Source organism: Callospermophilus lateralis, chromosome 7 (genome assembly GCF_048772815.1).
Source record: "Callospermophilus lateralis isolate mCalLat2 chromosome 7, mCalLat2.hap1, whole genome shotgun sequence".
NCBI classification, from domain to species: Eukaryota; Metazoa; Chordata; class Mammalia; order Rodentia; family Sciuridae; genus Callospermophilus; species Callospermophilus lateralis.
The window spans coordinates 62,141,402-62,160,013 of NC_135311.1; the positions used below are offsets into that span (position 1 = coordinate 62,141,402).

The following is an 18,612-nucleotide window of genomic DNA, read 5'->3' on the forward strand; positions in this document are numbered from 1 at the left end:
AGCCCATGTGGTTACTGAGTTCTTGAAATAAGTGGTGGGACTGAGATAGTGAAATTTGATTTTGTAGAATTTTAATTTAAATAGTCATACAAGGGCTTTGGTTCCTGTATTGAATGACTAATATGTAGGTTAGCAGAAGACCTTTTAATTGGTGTTCATTATAATTTTCTTTTCCTGATCTTTTTCCTTGCCTGCCTTCCTTTCTTTGTTCCTTCCTTCCTTCCATTCTTTTTTCCTCCTTCTCTCCCTCACTTTTCCCTTTTCTCTTTTCTCTCCTTCCCCCATTCCTTCCTTCCTTTTTTCCTTTTTTCCTTCCTTCCTTCCTTCCTTCCTTCCTTCCTTCCTTCCTTCCTTCCTTCCTTCCTTCTTTCCTTCCTTCTTTCTAGCACTGGAGCTCAATCCCAGGGCCTCAGCATGCAAGGAAAGTGCTTTACCACTGAAACACATCCCAGCCTTCAGGAGAGTTTTCAATTAAAGTCTCCTGAAAGAAAACTGGGTGTACAAATATAATAATTACAATTTTAGAAATGGGAGGTCCATCCATGCGTTTAATTCCAGTGGCTTGGGAGTGTGAGGCAGGAGGATCATTAGCTCAAAGCCAGTCTCAATAAATTAGTGAGATCCTGTCTCAAAAAATAAGATCTCTGAATGTGACTCAGCGGTTAAGCTCCCCAGGGTTCACTCTGCAGTTCTAAGGGGAAGATAAGAATTTTACAAATGGGAAATAATGTTTTTGAAATAGTACAAGTTACATATTTTAGCTTCAATTTAAAAGTTTAGTCCTATTCTCAGACTTTATTTACAGGACATTCTGCTATTTTTTTTACTTGAAAACATGGTACTTAAACAAATCTGACTTTTTCAAATGGAAAATAGAATCCACTGAGAGTTAGCTGCCAATTCCTGATAGTATTTAGTTGTAAGTTCCACAAATACAGAAAGGTTTTTTGTTTGTTTTTAGTACTGGAAATTGAACACAGAGCCTTGCACATGTTAGGCAAGCACTTAACTGAGCTTTATTCCAGCCCAGAAAGTGTTTTTAAAGATTTTCTTGTCTCTGTTATCTAGCATGGTGATGGTGTATAGTAAATTGTCATTAAATGTTTGTTTAATTATTGTCATTAAATATCAACAACCTAAAGCTTTAAACTACACAACAGTCCTTAAATCCTACAATCCAATAGTGACATCAGTTCATGTTAGTAGCAAGATGGAGATGGGAACCAGGGCCACAGTGCAGTGATCCCTGGCTGGTAGCTGAAACCTCAGGATGCAAGCTGCATCAGCACAGGGCACTGCCATGTATGGACACATATTTGGAAACAGCCCACTAGAATCAAGGTCTATTTACCCTACAGTCTTAGGTTCAGAGTTAGAAAGGACTTTCCACATGATTTAAACCAACATTCTTTCCCCAGAAGGATTTGTCTTTACAGTGTATTAAACATGGTTGCTATGGTCTGAATATGTTCTTCCCAAATGTATATGTTGTGACAATCACTATTGTGACAGCAGCAAAAGGGAAAATGAGACTTACTATGCTCTCAAAATCAACTTAAATAAATTATGTCTCAATTCTAATGACATATACGTTTTCACTGTACAGGTAGAAAAAGTATGTAATGTGATTTATAAGTCAAAACGTGTGATTAGGTCATGGAGCTCTATATTTTTTAACAGAATGAATGCCCTTATATAAGAGGCTTCACACATCATTCACATCCCTTTCCCCCCTTCTGCTTTCTGTCAACTGATGACGCAGCAATACACGCCACCTTGGACAATGTGAATATACTTAGTGTTACTTAACTGTACACTTCAAAATGGTCTAAATGGCAAATTGTAAGTGTATTTTACAATAAAAACATCGAAAGATGCATTTTCTATTGTTCAGTGTTTCCTGCTATTATTTAGTAATCACATTCATTAAGAGTACTAAGCAGCCAGGCACAGTGGCTCATGCCTGTAATCCCACTGGGAGGCTGAGGCAGGAGAATTGCAAGTTCAAAGCCAGCCTCAGCAAAAGCAAAAGCAAGGTGCTAAGAAATTCAGTGAGACCCTACTCTAAATAAAAAACAAAATAGGGTTGTGGATGTGGCTCTCTGGTACCCAAAAAAAAGCAGCACTAATCAAAATTTCACAACCTGTATTTGAGATTCAATTCTGCTTGCTGCATCTCTGAAAACTAAAAGCATGTCACTTAGCTAAGCCTCAGTTTCCTCATCTGTAACACAGGAATTATAAAATGCTTACTTACCCATTAGAAGTTTTGTGAAATTTCAACTTGGTAAACTCTAAATACACAAAGCTCAATAAATGTTAACTCTGATTTTATTTTTAAGTTTTCAAACCAATATGATTCTTGTACTTTGTATAAAGAAGGCTAAAAACTGGCTTTAGCATTAAAAAGTCCATTTGTTCATTTCTCCTTAGTCCTTAATGTTATGGAGAACTATAATAAGATTACATGCCCTAAAACACATTTCATATTATAGTCAAGTGGTGAGCCCATGTGTTGACCACTGAGTCAATAGTTAATAATCTTAAAGTATCATACTCCAAGAGGCAAAAATTTCAGAGAAGCCACAATAACTTATTGTACTTGAAATAATTTACATATAATAATGTGTGTATAAACCTATACATACAATTTTTATCAAGTATAATATGATCATACAAAAACATTGACTCACAATATAGTTCACACATACCAAGAATGCTATTTTATTTTTGTCCCTTTTACATCATATTTTAGGCAAGATGATGAAACCCAGAAAATAACAGGAATGGTCTAGTTTATAAAAACTGGGTATTTTATAAGTGAAACACATTCAGTCATCTACATCTCTGAAATTGCAAACAATGTGACTTAATATACTCTCAAAATGAACTTAAATAAATTATTGCTCAATTCTAATGACATATACATTTTCACTAGTTGATAGTCCAGGTAGAAAAAGTATGTAAAGTGATTTATAAGTCAAAAGATTTCATACAAAAGGATTTTGGGGGGTGGGTACTGAAAATTGAACTAAGGGACACTCAATCATTGAGCCGCATCCCCACTCTTTTTATGAACTTTATTTAAAGACAGGATTGCTAAGAGTTTTGCCATTGGTAAGGCTGACTTTCTACTTGAGATCCCACCTGTCTCAGCCTCCCATGCTACTGGGATTGCAGGCATACATCCAAAGGCATGGTTTTAACCAAACCCTCATAATGTCAGGAGAAAATGCATTGAAATTAAAAATATGTGAAGCACGCATTTTTTAAGACCATTATAAAAAATACAAAACAGGTTAAAAATGTCATAAAATAAAAATTTATACAGATAAAGTTAAGGGGTTAAAAACTATCAAATGTATTAAAATCATTTAAAGTCAAATAAGACATAATTTATCTATATAATTTAAATTATAATATTATATAAATATATTGCATGTTATATAATACATATATAATATAAATTAAATACAATATATTTATATAACCTTCTAATTTATATTATATATAATACATTTATTTTATCATATATACATATAATAAAAATATATAAAATATATATATAAATTTTATGTATATTAATATACAAATATATATTCATAATATATCATATATAATTTATTTAATATACATACTTATATATTTATCTATAAATTATATATATTAATATATAAATATATAAGTATGTATATTATATAAATTATATATTACATATCAAAATGTTTATGATTCATATGTATTTAATATGAATTATACATAATATATGAAATATGTGTATATTATATACACATAATAAAATAAAATATAAATTAAATATATAAATATTATTTTATTATCTATAACATATTTATTATATATCATATAATATATTTAGATTTATATTAATTTATATTATGTTGCATATCATTGTAATGTAATTATATAATAATATAATTTCTATTATTAATAAGATAATAATACAATTATTATATTAGTATAATTAATATTAATATGATATATAAAACATGGATTATGTTATAATTATATATAAACAACTTATATCATATAGATATATATAAATCTATTATATGTAGTATATAATAAATAATACATAATATATAATATATAAATATATTATAATTTAAATTATACAGTTTAGTTATTTGGCTTTAGATGGTTTTAATGCTTCTGATAGTGATTTATCCCTTAGCTTTATCTGTACAAATTTTTATTTTATGACAGTTCCAAACTTTTAGTATTTTTTTTTTTAATAACAAACATTTATTGGTGTCACTTATGGTAGAAAAAAGTTCCTATAGCAGATGTGCATGACCCAATCGTTAAATAGAACATTTCTGAGGTGAACACACATCCTACCCACATTTTTATATCCAGTTTTTTAAGATAGCCAATTCCTCCTCTCTCTCTTCCCCAAAACATGTGAGCAACTGCTAATGGAAAGCAGTAAACAGCCACTTGGGCTATAGCATTTTCAACTCCACTCTGAGGTGAAGATTCCAATTACATTTGAGACTTAAGTTCTCTTGGTTTTCTCCTAAGGAAAGTTCTGAGACCAGTATTTACAATATTACAGCACTAGCAGATCAGTGTCTTCAACTCGTCTCTTTCTGCTGTAGCCTCTTCACCAGTTGGGGGAGGGCCTACACTTCCATAGAATTTGCTGATAATTGGCTGAACAATTTCTTCTAGTTCCTTTTTAGTTTTGAAGTCTTCAATGTCATCTTCTTGGTGGCTTTCCAGCCATTCAATCTTTTCCTCTACAGCTTTTTCCATGGTCTCCTTATTTTCAGAGGAAAGTTTGCCTCCCAACTTTTCTTTATCTCCAATCTGATACTTTAGAGAGTAGGCATAGCTTTCCAAGTCATTCCTAGTATCAAGGCACTCCTTGCATCTTTTGTCTTCCTCAGCAAGCTTCTCAACATCATTAACCATCTTTTCAATTTCTTCAGGTGTCAGGCAATTTTGGTCATTGGTAATTGTAATCTTATTTTTGTTCTCTTTACCTTTGTCTTCAGCTGTCGCCCCCAAAAATAACATTCACATCTATCTCAAAAGTGACTTCAATCTGGGGGACCCCACAGGAGGAATTCCAGTGAGATCAAATGTACCCAGAAGGTGGTTGTCTTTTTTCAGGGGTCCTTTACCTTCATAGACCTTGATTGCAACAGTAGGTTGATTATCAGAAGCTGTAGAAAAGATCTGAGACTTCTTGGTGGGTACCACAGTGTTCTGAGCTGATTCTTGACTGTATCGAGGATCAGATGTTCTTCTTCAGGGGTGAAGGCCACATAATAAGGCCTGATGCACTTTCCCTGATCATTGGAGATGATCTCCACTGGCCATTCTTGAACGCCCTGAAGCAGGAGTAAGTGGTCCCCAGGTCGATGACGACCATGGTACCCATGTCCTTTTCTTGTCATCCTGCTCAGCCATGCTGCGCAGAGCAGCAGCAGAACCACAGCCACCAGAGAGAGCTTTATCTTGCCCTAGCTGTTGGCCACTTGCTCTCGTCAGCAGACAGCCAGAAGTCGCAGGCAATCCAGCAATAGGCTGAAGCTGACAGCAGTGAGGTTACAGGTCTCTTAAACTCAAGATGCCTCAACTCTGTTTGTCTGTGTTGTCTCTGCCAATGTCTCAAACTTTTTAGTATTGAAGTGCATTTTCTTTCTACAATTGTATTAATTACCATATGTAAAAATTGACAAGTAGAATTCTAGTAAACACAGATTCACAAGCTTTTACGCCACTATGTAAATATTTAAAAAGTTAAGTGAATTGCCAATGAATCCACACATGCTATAACAACACAAGTGGTCAAAGATGCACTAGAACATTATGTGGGAAAAAAATATATTCATACCCAATCAAGATTTTTCAGGCACTTGCATTCAGAAGCATTTTATGAGTCAGCACCAGGTTTGCTCCAAAATAAAGCTCATTTTTCCCTACTGCCCCTCTTTGTTGAGAACAATATTATACATTAAAGATGCATTTACATGAATCATTTTATAGAGAAAATTATTTTAAATTTTAAATTATAATACTTATTTTATGCAAAACTTCAAAAACACAGAATTTAAAGACAATACCAGTGAGGCACTATCATTCTATATGACTAAAACACTATCATTCTATATGACTAGCAAACACAATACAAGGCCAAAAGGCAAAATATAAACTTTGAAAATCCTATACAAAAGTGGTTCTGTTACAACATTCTTTCATAAAATAAACACAATAATAAAACGAAACAAGAAAAAGAAAAACTGAATTTTGACAACCTACACAAACTGTGGCATTTCAAATTCAAGGTCTTGTACCTCTTCCATTTGTTTTAGCCTGAGTCCCTGGCACATTGGATTCATGTCAGGCAGGCCAACCTCCTCACAGTTCTCTTTAGGCTCAGCAGCTGGTTTCAAAGCATAAGCTGATGTGCTGTCTGCCTCTGGAACAGATTTCTCCACATGACTCAGGGGAGTAAGAGCTGTGCTAGGAGGCACTGTTGCTGAAGGTGAAGCTGGTCTCTCCTCAGTCCCCCTGACTTTGCTGGTCAGGATAGGTGGTTTGTAAAATGTTGTCCCGAGATGGGGCTGCAGTATTCTGGGTGCTCTTGCAGGAGCAAGACGGTGAGAATGAGAAGACAGTCTCACTGGTGCCTCTCTTGCTGAACTGGCTGGTGTGTTGGGCTGTGTGGCACCGTTGGAATGATCACCACTATCATTGATGCTCATTGTCACTTTTTCCTGGAGTACACTTGGCACAATCACTGCACTCATGCCAGTTAAGTTCTTTAGTTCACATTGTTGTTCCTGAGTTTTTTCTGAAATCTGCTGATCAAAACCATTAATTTGGGAGCCAACAGTAGTAGAGGTGTCTTTTATATTAAGTCCTTCAAAGGTAAGATTCTGGCAAAACTTGTCTGAATTGACATTTCCCACATTTCTCCTGTTTTTCTCATTAGGAGAGCTTGCAAGATGGAACCTATCTACAGGCAAACAGCAACATCTGATCTTGGTGCTTGGCATAGGCCTCTGTATATCATTTGTTGTCACATCAGATTTCAGACTAAGTGGTTTCGTGGTTTTACACATATTGTCCATCTTTTGTGATGATGATTCAAGTTCTTTGTGATCTGAAAAAGAAGAGATTTTTTTTTTTAACTTCATGAAGCTTGGTTAATAAGGAAGTGTGGTTATTATGAATGGGCATTCTCTCAAACAACAGAGACTTACATATTTTTTCAACAGTATTTTCTCAGTCATCTATGCAGAGGAATTAAAAATCCATACAATATTAAAGGCACATTTTTAATTAAAGCATTACTTTTTAAAATTTATCTTAATAGTATAAATAGTCACAAAGCACATAAAATTAAAAAAAAAAAAAACCTTCCTGTAGTAACTTGTTTTAATATACTACCCATGAATGAATATTTTCTGTGTTAAGACTTTCCTGATTTCAACAGGCAGACAATGGTGACTCTAGAACAGTAACACTATTCTGTACACCAACAAACTCCATGACCTGAATCCCAAGGACTTTGCCTGTCACTTAATCTGCTTTCCAGCTACATTCTGTCCATACTGAGGGCAACACACCAGAGAGGACTTGGATGCTTTCCCAGCTGATCCACTAATACATGGCAACATCCTCTACACAAAGGAAGGTTGAAGAGCTGTTAGAATTGCCATTGTGCTACTGGTTCTGGAGACTCCAGACTTACCTCCTTCTCTTTCTCCTCTAGTCTGGTCCCAAGGTCCCTGTTTTCTCACCTACAACCCTAGCATCTCCCACTCTGTCTTTGCTGCATGTGCCTTAGAAGCTCCTGTTACTAGAAAGGTGCAGCCCTCTGGCCATGATCCTCTTCTCCCTGCTGAGAAACATCAGACAATTGTGTGCCTTGCCAGTGGTCTGATGGCTTTCCAACAGCCCTGTTCATAGCCCACAGTCCTCATCCCTGCCACCTGGTCCTTCTCCCACATCCTTGGGCAGTGGTTTGAAGACAGGTGCACAGCAGCATCACTTGATGATGATCGCAGGTCATCATCTCATCTGACCTCCTTCCTCACCTGAGGCTGCTGGCCTCTCTTCCCTGGTTCTCAGGCAGTGCTCATGTGATTTGCTGTCCTGGGCCCTTCTCCACATTGATAGAAGGGAGCTGAGCCATTGTGGTTGGATGGCAACCACCAAAACATATTTACAGTCCTGCAGAACTTCTAGCACCACTTCTAGCTGCCTGGGTGCTGTCTCAGCTCCTGCTCCAGTTCTGCCCTGGGCAAGCCTAATGCACTAGCCCTACCTGCCTTCTTCTGTCAAGACAAACTCCTATGTGTAGATATGTTGGCATGCGTTGTTAATGATCTTCTAAAAAAAAGGTTCAGAATTACCTGGTATGTAATGAAAATTTCAAATATTTTAAAATTATTTATTGTTATTACTATACCTAGCTGGGAATCCAATTTCATTGGACAGCAAAACAAGGTTACATTTAGGAATGAGACAGGATGAGGTTCAAATCCTGAATCAACAATAATTTAAGGACATGACCCTTGGCATTATTTACCTTCCTGAGACTGTTAACTATGGCTTAAATGAGGCCAAGGTTCATAGCACAGAAGTGCTGATAAGATCAAATCAGATAAATGGAATCAGTGAGTCCAGTGTTTTTCTTTGCAGAGAGGAAATGGACTCTTTGTTTTCAGACTTTCTCAGGCTACACTTATTGATATTTCATTAATTTTATATATCAAATTTAACATTTATGACTATATATTGAAAAATTCAGATTAAGCTCTACTAGAGCAGTAAGGAATGGAAGGTTTTCAACCCCCTTACCAGAAATGATACACTGAAATAAAACGATTAAAAACAGTGAACAAAAAGACTGGAGCCAAGAAAATGGAAGACATGTGTGCTTAATGTGCTAAAGTTAGGCCACAGGTAAAGGGACATCAAAAAACTTTAGGAGTCTTTTTTTTTTTTTTTTTTTTTGAGTTTCAGGAGTCCAGCTTTTTTCTGTTTTGACTTTAATTGATGACAAAGAAGTGAAGGTGAAAACAAATCTCAGAAAGAGAACAAAAATAATTTATGAATTTCAAGATATCTTTTTACAAGAGAGAAACAAAGCATGATATTCATTTAAATGACATTCACTAAACTTTCTCAATGGCTAGAAAAGTTAACTAATAAAACCTTGAAGTTTGAACTTACCTCAACTTAATACCCCTTGTTTTTTTTTAAAGGATGAGTATTGTAGATGGACACAATATTTTTATCTTTATTTATTTGTTTTATATGGTACTGAGGATCCAACTCATGGCCGCACACATGCCGAGGCAAGCGTTTTACCACTGAGCTACAAGCCCAGCCCTCACCTTGGTTTTTAATCACGACTTCTTGGCAAGGTTTGAAATATGCAAGGATATATGTTACATGACCACTCACCAATGAGACATGCATCCCATTTTTCCAATGCATTTTGCTTGCGTTCTGATTCCTCAAATGATGTAGCCAATTCATAATTTTTAATTTCAATATCTGCAGTGTGAATATCCTATTGAAACAAGAAAAGTTTTAAACTAAAAGCAAAACACATCTCAAAACAAACAGTTCAAAGACTATTAACTTGTTAACATAAACATCACAAATTTAATGCAATTCTGTAATGGTCAAAACTCACTTGCTTCATAGAAAAATATTGTGACTTTGTGGAATGTTCTGTTGATATTACGGGTTTGCAAGGAGGGCTTTTATCCACCCGAGGTGCAACAACGTCAGTACTAGATGAAACATTTTGTGGCTCTAGGGACCCATCAAAGATCATCTCTGCATTGGTAATGAGGAATTCGACCAACAGGGCCTGATTGGCATATGCAACAAGAGAGGAGGAGATGGTACCAGGAGTGGTTGTAGGCCTGGGCCTCATGACACAGGGTCCAAATACCACCCCCAAGTTTTTTGAGTTCATCAGGTTTTCTTCAGAATGGTCTGCAACCCTGAAAAGAAGAACACATAAAGTGTATGAGATTTGCCTAATAGATGTCTTTAATGTTAGTTTACTATGACTTGAGAAGGTTGGAGAAAACTCGGGCTATAGATGACTACAAAACGTTTGTCAAGGGTCAAGTTTGGTGGGTCCAGGGAAAGAATCCTTTGTTTCATTATGATACTTACCACACACCAAACTGAGTTTCAGAGTACTATATTAGGATAAAATGCATGTAAGTAGAAGGAACTACTGAACTCAGTAGCAGAAGGAAGAAAAACACCTCTAAAAATTGCTCCATCATTGTATGTGGGATATACTCCCCGTTCCAGTATAAGAACTGGAAACTGAAACAGCACTGTCATTTTCTCTCTCACTGCCCAGTTAGTTTTCTTTTTTAAAAAAATAATTTTTACCTAGAGATGGACACAATACCTTTATTTTATTTATTTGTTTTTATGCAGTGCTGAGTATCAAACCCAGTGTCTCACATGTGCTAGGCAAGTGTTCTATCACTAGCCACACTCCCAGCTGCCCACAGCTAGTTTTCTAGCCTGGATGGTTCTCTCTCCTGAACACCTCTCTGTTCTATTGCCACTATCAATGTTCTGGTTTTACTTCAAACACTCTCAGCTTGATATTTCTATGACTATCCAAAGAAATCTGTCTCTGCCTGGTTTAGCTATCAGGATGATACTAGATTCATCTATGGGTAAAGAAGCTGTGATTATATATATATATATAGTGAATGGGGTAGCTTTGCTATTTGTCTTTCAGAGGATTCACCACTGATGTATAGAAATGCATTTGATTTATGGGTATTAATTTTATATCCTGCTACTTTGCCAAATTCATTTATTATTTTAGAAGTTTTCTGGTGGAGTTTTTTGGATCCTCCAAGTATAAAATATGTCGTTGGCAAAAATGGTAATTTAAGTTCTTCTTTTCCTATTTGTATTCCCTTGAATTTCTTTCACCTAATTGCTCTGGCTAGAGTGGCAAGGATTATGTTGAACAATTTTTAGATGGAATGCTTCCAATTTTTCTTCATTTAGAATGATGTTAGCCTTAGGTTTAAAATAGAGAGCTTTTACTATGTTGAGGTATATTCCTACTACCCCTAGTTTTTCTAATAGTTTGAACATGAAAAGGTACTGTATTTTGTCAAATGCTTTCTCTACATCAATTGATATAATCATAGGTTTCTTCTCTTTAGGTTTATTGATGTGATGAATTACATTTATTGATTTCTGTATGTTGAACCAACCTTGCATCCCTGGAATACACAACTTGATCATGGTGCATTGTTTTTTTTTTCATATGTTTTTGTATGTGGTTTGCCAGAATTTTATTGAGAATTTTTGCATCTATGTTCATCGTGTAGTTATGGGTCTGAAATTTTCTTTCCTTGATGTGTCTCTGGCTGGTTTGGGTATCAGGATGATACTAGCTTCACAGAATGAGTTTGGAAGGGTTTCCTCCTTTTCTATTTCATGGAATAATTTGAAGCCCTTCAAGATATGAATAGTTAAAAAAACTGTGGTATATATACACAATGGACTATTACTCAGCATTACAAGGGAATAAAATAATGGCATTTATAGGTAAATGGATGGAGTTGGTGAATATCATGAAGTAAGCCAATCCCCCAAAATCAAAGGCCAAAATTCTCTCTGATAAATAAATTTTGATACATAATTGGGTTCCTGGGGATGGAGGAACATTGATTGGGCTCAGGAGAGGGAAGGAAGAGGAGGGGTATGGGGTAGGAAAGATGGTGGAATGAGACAAACATCATTACCCTAAGTACATGTATGACGGCACATGTGGTATGATTCTACATCATGTACAGAGAAATGAAAATTTGTGCTCCATTTGTGTACAATGGATTGAAAAGCATTCTGCTGTCATGTATAACTGATTTGAACTAATAAATTTTTTAAAATTTTTATTTTATTTATTTATTTGTATGTGGGACTGAGGTTCGAACCCAGGGCCTTGCACAATCTCTACTGCTGAGCCACAATTCCAGCCACAAAAAATAAATTTAAAAAAAATTAAAAAAGGAGATCTTAATTACTGTCAGAAAGGTCTAGCAGGCAAATCTGAATATGTGAAATTCCTGATTCCAAGTTCTTTAGTGGGCATAGAAACACCTTGGTCAACTAATCTGCCAGGTAGGTAAGATTTTTTATCAAGTCTCTAGGAAGGGTAGCACAGTTCCTGCTACTGCTTGCTATATTGTAGCCTAATGAAATCAAATTTTCTAAATGCAAAATGCTTTCTTGTGTCTCCATGTCATTTCTCTCTGCCTCATATGCTCTTCTGCACATTCAATACCAAATCACCACTCAGTTCTTAAAATCAGACACAAGGCCTTTTGCCTCTTCTGCTCTATTCCTACCCCCAAAACTTCCTCTGCATGCCTACAAGCTGTGCACAGCTACTAGAAAAAGGATGATGGTGAACTGTGGTTATATACAGACCTGTACCCCAAGAGGATAAGCCCACAAATAGCAGAAACCCTATATTTCCACCCTAGTTTCCCCAGCCAGAGCCTGGCACACAGGAAGCATCTGAGGGAACCATGTTTGCTGCATGAACATGTATTCAATGTCTCCCTTTCCCAACACATAATAAAAACATCCTAAAAATCATTTTGAAAATCATAACAATATAAATGTACTGAATACTATTGCCCTGTTGAATTAAAAATGGCTAAGATGGTATAAAAATTCTTACCTCTTAAGATGGATGATAAGGTAATGTAGAGTGTTAAAATTGAACGGTGGCAATTTTCTTACAAGGTCCTTGGTTTTGAGAAAAATTTGGTTGATATCTGTACACATATTTGGAGATGTGTTGTCTTCAGAGTTGTCCCTTTTGGTGTCCTGTTCTTGGTTAATTTGTTGGATGACATTTGCAAGCTGCATAAATTCCTGGTACCATTGGAATAAAACCAATGGTTCTGGTAGCTAAAGAAACAAAATTATATTAAAAATACCTTTGGGCTGAGGTTGTGGCTCAGAGGTAGAGTGTTTGCCTAGCACATGCAGGGGCCTGGGTTTGATCCTCAGCACTACATAAAAAATAATAAATAAAATAAAGGTATTGCATCCCACTACAACCAAAAAATAAATATTTTGAAAAAATCTTCTGCCTGTTTTCTTTGTTAAATTCAACTATAAGTGAGACTCAAATAATTTAGCATGTCCCCTTTAGATTAACAAAATTTTCTAAAGTCAATCTGTATTTATTGATATCATTTTCAGTATTGGGGATTGAACCTAGGACCTCAAGCATGCTATGCAAGCACTCTAGTACTGAGCTTCATCCCTGCCCATAAAATATAATATATATGTTTGGTAGAGAAGTGACTTAGAAAGCAAACCAAAATCTTGACTATAAATTATATTTATGTTAATAACAAATTAATGGATAATGAGTGAAATTCTAAACTTTAAATGAAGTTTAAGCTTTAAGCTTCATTATGGGATTTTAAAACTCTTCTATTCACATCTGCCCCCCAAATATATAATCTTCAGCTGTTTTACTGGAACAAACATAGAATAGTGAACAGAATCTATAAAATGAATCAGAAACCCATGGATTTTATGAGTAAGGGGTAAAAATATCAAAGTGCTAAAGGGCACAGATTTTACTTAGGCAAGAATGAAGATCAGCACAAGATAATAGACCTACAAAAACATACTGTCAACATCTCATGAAACTTTCAAACAGGCTGATTTGCCATGAATAGGTCAAAAGAAGTTCTTACAACAAATATCCACTGCCAAAATGAATTTTAATGTTTCTACTGACCTACAATAAAAAATTCAGTGAATCGTTGGCTACCTGATGTCCTATAATATCTGTGGGAAGTTAAGGTGTTGCCCTGTGATCAGTTTCTATCTTCAACCACTCTGGGATCTGAAGCAAGTCACATCACCTCTTGGAGCTTTAGGTCAATGAGTCAGATAAAGGCTACTCTCTAACACTATTGCAAGAATTGAGCACACTTTGCCAAATGAAAGTCTTAGACATATAAAATTCCTCAACAGAATGCAAGTTTATTGTATTGGACCCAATTCATCTCCTTTCCCTGACTGACTAAACAAGGTTAAGGATGACACATTATGAGACTTCCAGTCATTCAAAGGTATCAACCTCCATTTCTCAGTTGAGGAATCTGTAGAATGTGATTAAAGGGTTATCAATGCTTTCCTGGGCTAACATTGTAGACCCAGCAATTTATACTTAATTTCTTTCCCTCCTGCAATTCCACTAAAATACAGTAGGCTCATAAGGACTAGGAAAATAGAGAAAACAAAAAGCAACAATTCACAAGTAGAAGAGCAGATGAATAAGTCCTGATGCAGCATTTCCAAGAGAACTGACTCTTTGTCACTCAACATGATTTTCAGAATCCTAAAGGGATGTGGACAATCACTACCAGGTCCTCTGATCTTGGCTTAGGTTGCAGGTGGGCCAGCTGAGAAAGCTTAGCTCTCTATAGAATCCTGTCTCCACTCCATGTACTAGGGCAATCTCCTTTCTAAAACTCTGGAAAATTTTTCTCTGGGCAATGGGATACAGAGGCTCTCTGAATCGAGGCAATGCCAAACATAAGGAACAGAGAGGTAACTGTTTTCAAACGGGGATATGTTGGCTATATGCACACTGAAAGCCCAGATCCTACAGTCTTAGTAACCCTGGCTTCCACAGTATTGGTACTGCATCTCTAGGCAAGGAAAAAACCCTTTCCTGGGGGACTGGGGTTGTGCCTCATGGTAGGGCACTCATCTGGCATGTGTGAGGCACTAGGTTGGATCCTCAGCACCACATAAAAATAAATAAATTAATTAAAAGTATTGTGTTCATCTACAATTAGAAAAAATGCCTTCCCAGGAGGATCACACCAGTGCCAGAACAGGGAACTAGAGACATGTAGTTAGGCATATACCAAACAGTCCACCTAGACCACTTTATAGTAAAGTTCAAAGTTTTTAAAAAGCCTTGATGTGTTCAAGTGCTTCCAAAGTGATTTCAAGTCCAAACTCATGTAACTAGACACCATGAAAGACAAAAATCAAAATGGGTGGAAAAAGAACAAAATGAAGTGCCAGCATCTAAAATGATGCTGTCAATATGCTGGCAACTAGTCAGATATGGTGAAAGAGTACTGGAAATGCAACTGATCTAAATTGAGATGTGTTCTAAATGAAAAATAGATACCAGATTTCAAAGAAAAAGAGCTGCAATACAAATACATAAATAAACAAAATACCTCATAATTTGAAAAACTAGATATTCAAAATGTTAAATGATATGTTAAAATTCACTTCACTTTATTTTTAATTTTTATGTTGCTATAGAAAATTTAATGTTATATATGAGGGTCACATTGTATTTCTACAGAGGTTAGAGGCCAAATAGAGAAAAGAACCCTTAATGAGAAAAATCTATGAACATCCACAATAAAAGAGCATCATATAATCATTTAAAAAATGTGATCAAAAGAATAGAAAATCAGACTTCTTGAATATTAAAACATGATCTCACAAATGGAGTAATTTACTTATTCAAGAAGAAAAAGACAAGGAAATGTCTTAGAAAGTTTTTGAAGAAAAAAAGAACAATAAAGAAAAGGTAAGGGAACTGGAGAACAAGTATACTTGCCAAGCAAGTGCAAGACCCTGAATTTTTAATCCCCACGAGTACAAATAACAAATTTATAAATATTTATATGTGTGTTTGTGTATGGTACACACACACATCTCCAAAGAAGAGCTTCAAGTACAAGGGTGGGAGAATGGCAATAAAAATCAAGAAAAGTTCCAAGAACTAAAGTGCTCACAACTGACGGAGCTCATGGAGTGGCCAGAATACTGGATGGAAATATATCCACATCAAAGTACATCATTATAAAATCTTAGAATAATGAGGGGGGTGATGACATAGTCTATACCAATGAAAAATATTCAATATAAAATATTTTTGCTCTTTGCATTTGATGGTAGGTTTAGAATAAAACTTTAACCTTTTGTAAGTAAAATTTCAACACTTCACAGATATCGTGTGAAGAAAATTCGCACAGATCTACTAAATGCCTTCCACTTTCCAGAGCTCGACACAGGATTGCGATTTTTGCCTTGTTGCCACTGACTCTATAGATTCCCTTGAAGAGAAAAGAAAAACAGAATGCAATATTTCACTTTAGTACAAAGGGCTAAATGCAGACATCTAGACAGAGTTGATGTATCTACTTCAATTTTTATTAGTATTTAAAAAATACAAGTTGAAGTCAAATAAATTAACATTTTCCAAATAAATGTGAATAAATTTAGTTATTACAAATGGAGAGTGCTGATTTTCTTAAAATCTCTTTTTCATTAAATCAAATCACAAAGGCATTTATGTTTTTAGAGTTTTAAGAGTAAACAACATACTTGTAAACTCAAGGCAGTCCTTTCGATTTCTGAAGTACACATTTTGATTATGAAAGGAATGCCATCTGGCTCCTTTTTGGCAACACAGGACAATTCTGCTCCAAATAGGTGTATTTTCCCCCGAAGTTTACGATGTCCGCAAACGATGGTTAAGTTTGCCATGCATTTTTTATGGCAGATAAGAAGACACTATAAGAAAATGATATTTGAAAACTGATTGACTCACCTTAAAATTATTCACAACTAAGCAAAATACAGGCCGACTAATAACGACAAAAATAAGTGAAAAAGTACTATTTGTGGTTTGTGAATTACATTTAACAGGAAAACAAATAAGAAAACTACAAAAATAAACTGTGGGACTTTATTAAACATGTACTGGCAAGCTAGGTGTGATGGCATATGCCCATGATTCCAGCTACTTGAGGGGTTGAAACAGGAATTTCACAAGTTAAAGGCCAGACCAATCTAGCAAGAGCCCATTTCAAAGCACAATTTTAAGAAAAAGTGTATGGGCTGGGGATGTGGCTCAAGTGGTAATGCACTCCCCTGGTGTGCGCAGGGTGCTGGGTTGGATCCTCAGCACTACATAAAAATAAAATTTAAAAAAAGATATTGTGTCCACCGAAAACTGAAAAATAAATATTAAAAATCTCTCTCTCTCTCTCTCTCTCTCTCTGTGTGTGTGTGTGTGTGTGTGTGTGTGTGTGTCTCTCCCTCTCTCTTTCTCTTTTCTCTCTCTAAAAATATGGCATGTGCAAGACCCTAAATTTAGTTCCCAGGAGTACAAACAACAAATTTATATATATTTAAATGTGTGTTTGTGTGTGGACACACACATCTCTAAATAAGTAAAATCATAACAAAAAAGTATATAGCAAAAGAAAAAATTGTGATTCCAAAAAGATCTTACCTCTTGGCATTTAAGACCTTGAAATATGACAATGTGTTCACAGTATCTACATCTTGCTGGATATCTCCATTTTCTGAATTTATGGGTGGCAGCTGCTTTTGCCATTAATGATTGCTGAAATGTTCCAAGGGATCTGGGTCCTTACAACAGAAATGTTAGTATGTAAGAAGGGTAAAATGACAAAAACATATACCACATGATATTGTACATGGAATAATTTTTAGACTTTGAGATTACTTATATATTACAAAAAGCTATTATTTTGAATTTCTAACATAAAAAAGCATCTCATTTATTGATCTCTTATAAAACACACATTTTTTTCTTTTTTTATTTACTTATGACAGTGGAATGTATTACAATTCATATTACACATGTAGAGCACAATAGTTCACATCTCTGGTCATATGCAAAGTATATTCATACCAATTCGTGTCTTCATACATGTATTTGGCATAATGATGACCTTCTCATTCCACCATCATTTCTAACCCCATGTTCTCTCCCTTCCCCTCGCATCCCTCTGTTTCAGAGTCCTCCCTTGTTCCCCCTCCCTACCCCACTATGAGTCAGCCTCCTTATATCAGAGAGAACATTTGGCATTTGTTTCTTTGGGCTTGCCTAGATTCACAGAGCATTATCTTCTCCCACACCATGCGTTTATCTGAAAATGCCATGATTTTATTCTCTTTTATTGCTGAGTACATAGGATTTTGGAAGAACCCTGCATGTTTTTATACAGAAATTAACAAGTTGATTCTAAAGTTTATATGAAAATGTTAAAGATATTGGAGAGCCAAAGAAATTTTAGAGAATCTAGACTGCTTGACTTTACAACTCACTGTAGAGCTACAGGATTCAAGCCAGTGTGCTTTTGGCCTAGGAAGAGACATGCAAATCAACAGAATAAAATAGAATCCAAAGTAGACTCTCTTGTATTTAGTGAAGCTATTTCTTTTTTCAAAATTCATTTAATTTTTTTAAATACATGACAACACTGGAATGCATTTCAATTCTTATTACACATACAGAGCACAATTTCTTTTATCTCTGGATATAAAGTATGTTCACTTCAGTTTATGCCAGTATATATGTTCTATTTTTTGCATTACAATTCTTAATACACATATATACCGCAATTTTTCATATCTCTGTTTGTATATAGGGTATGTTGACACCCATTTCAAATCTTCATATATGTACTTTGTACAATGATGTCCAACACATTCCACCATCCTCGCTAATCCCCTTCCTCCTCTCTT

The 18,612-nt window shown here is 35.4% G+C and overlaps 1 protein-coding gene and 1 pseudogene across 1 annotated transcript; both read right to left on the reverse strand.

The window, feature by feature from the left end:
* Positions 1 to 4,290: 4,290 nt before the first annotated feature.
* On the reverse strand, positions 4,291 to 5,398 carry LOC143404330 (endoplasmic reticulum chaperone BiP pseudogene; annotated as a pseudogene).
* An 886-nt stretch (positions 5,399 to 6,284) lies between these two features.
* On the reverse strand, positions 6,285 to 17,847 carry LOC143404331 (rho GTPase-activating protein 29-like). Its single transcript, XM_077110064.1, has 8 exons — positions 17,843 to 17,847; positions 17,351 to 17,483; positions 16,438 to 16,626; positions 16,029 to 16,166; positions 12,731 to 12,963; positions 9,683 to 9,998; positions 9,448 to 9,556; positions 6,285 to 7,135 (listed from the first exon to the last, which is right to left on the reverse strand). The coding sequence occupies exons 1-8, from the start codon at positions 17,845 to 17,847 to the stop codon at positions 6,285 to 6,287; spliced, it is 1,974 nt and encodes a 657-aa protein (XP_076966179.1).
* Between the last annotated feature and the right edge of the window lie 765 nt (positions 17,848 to 18,612).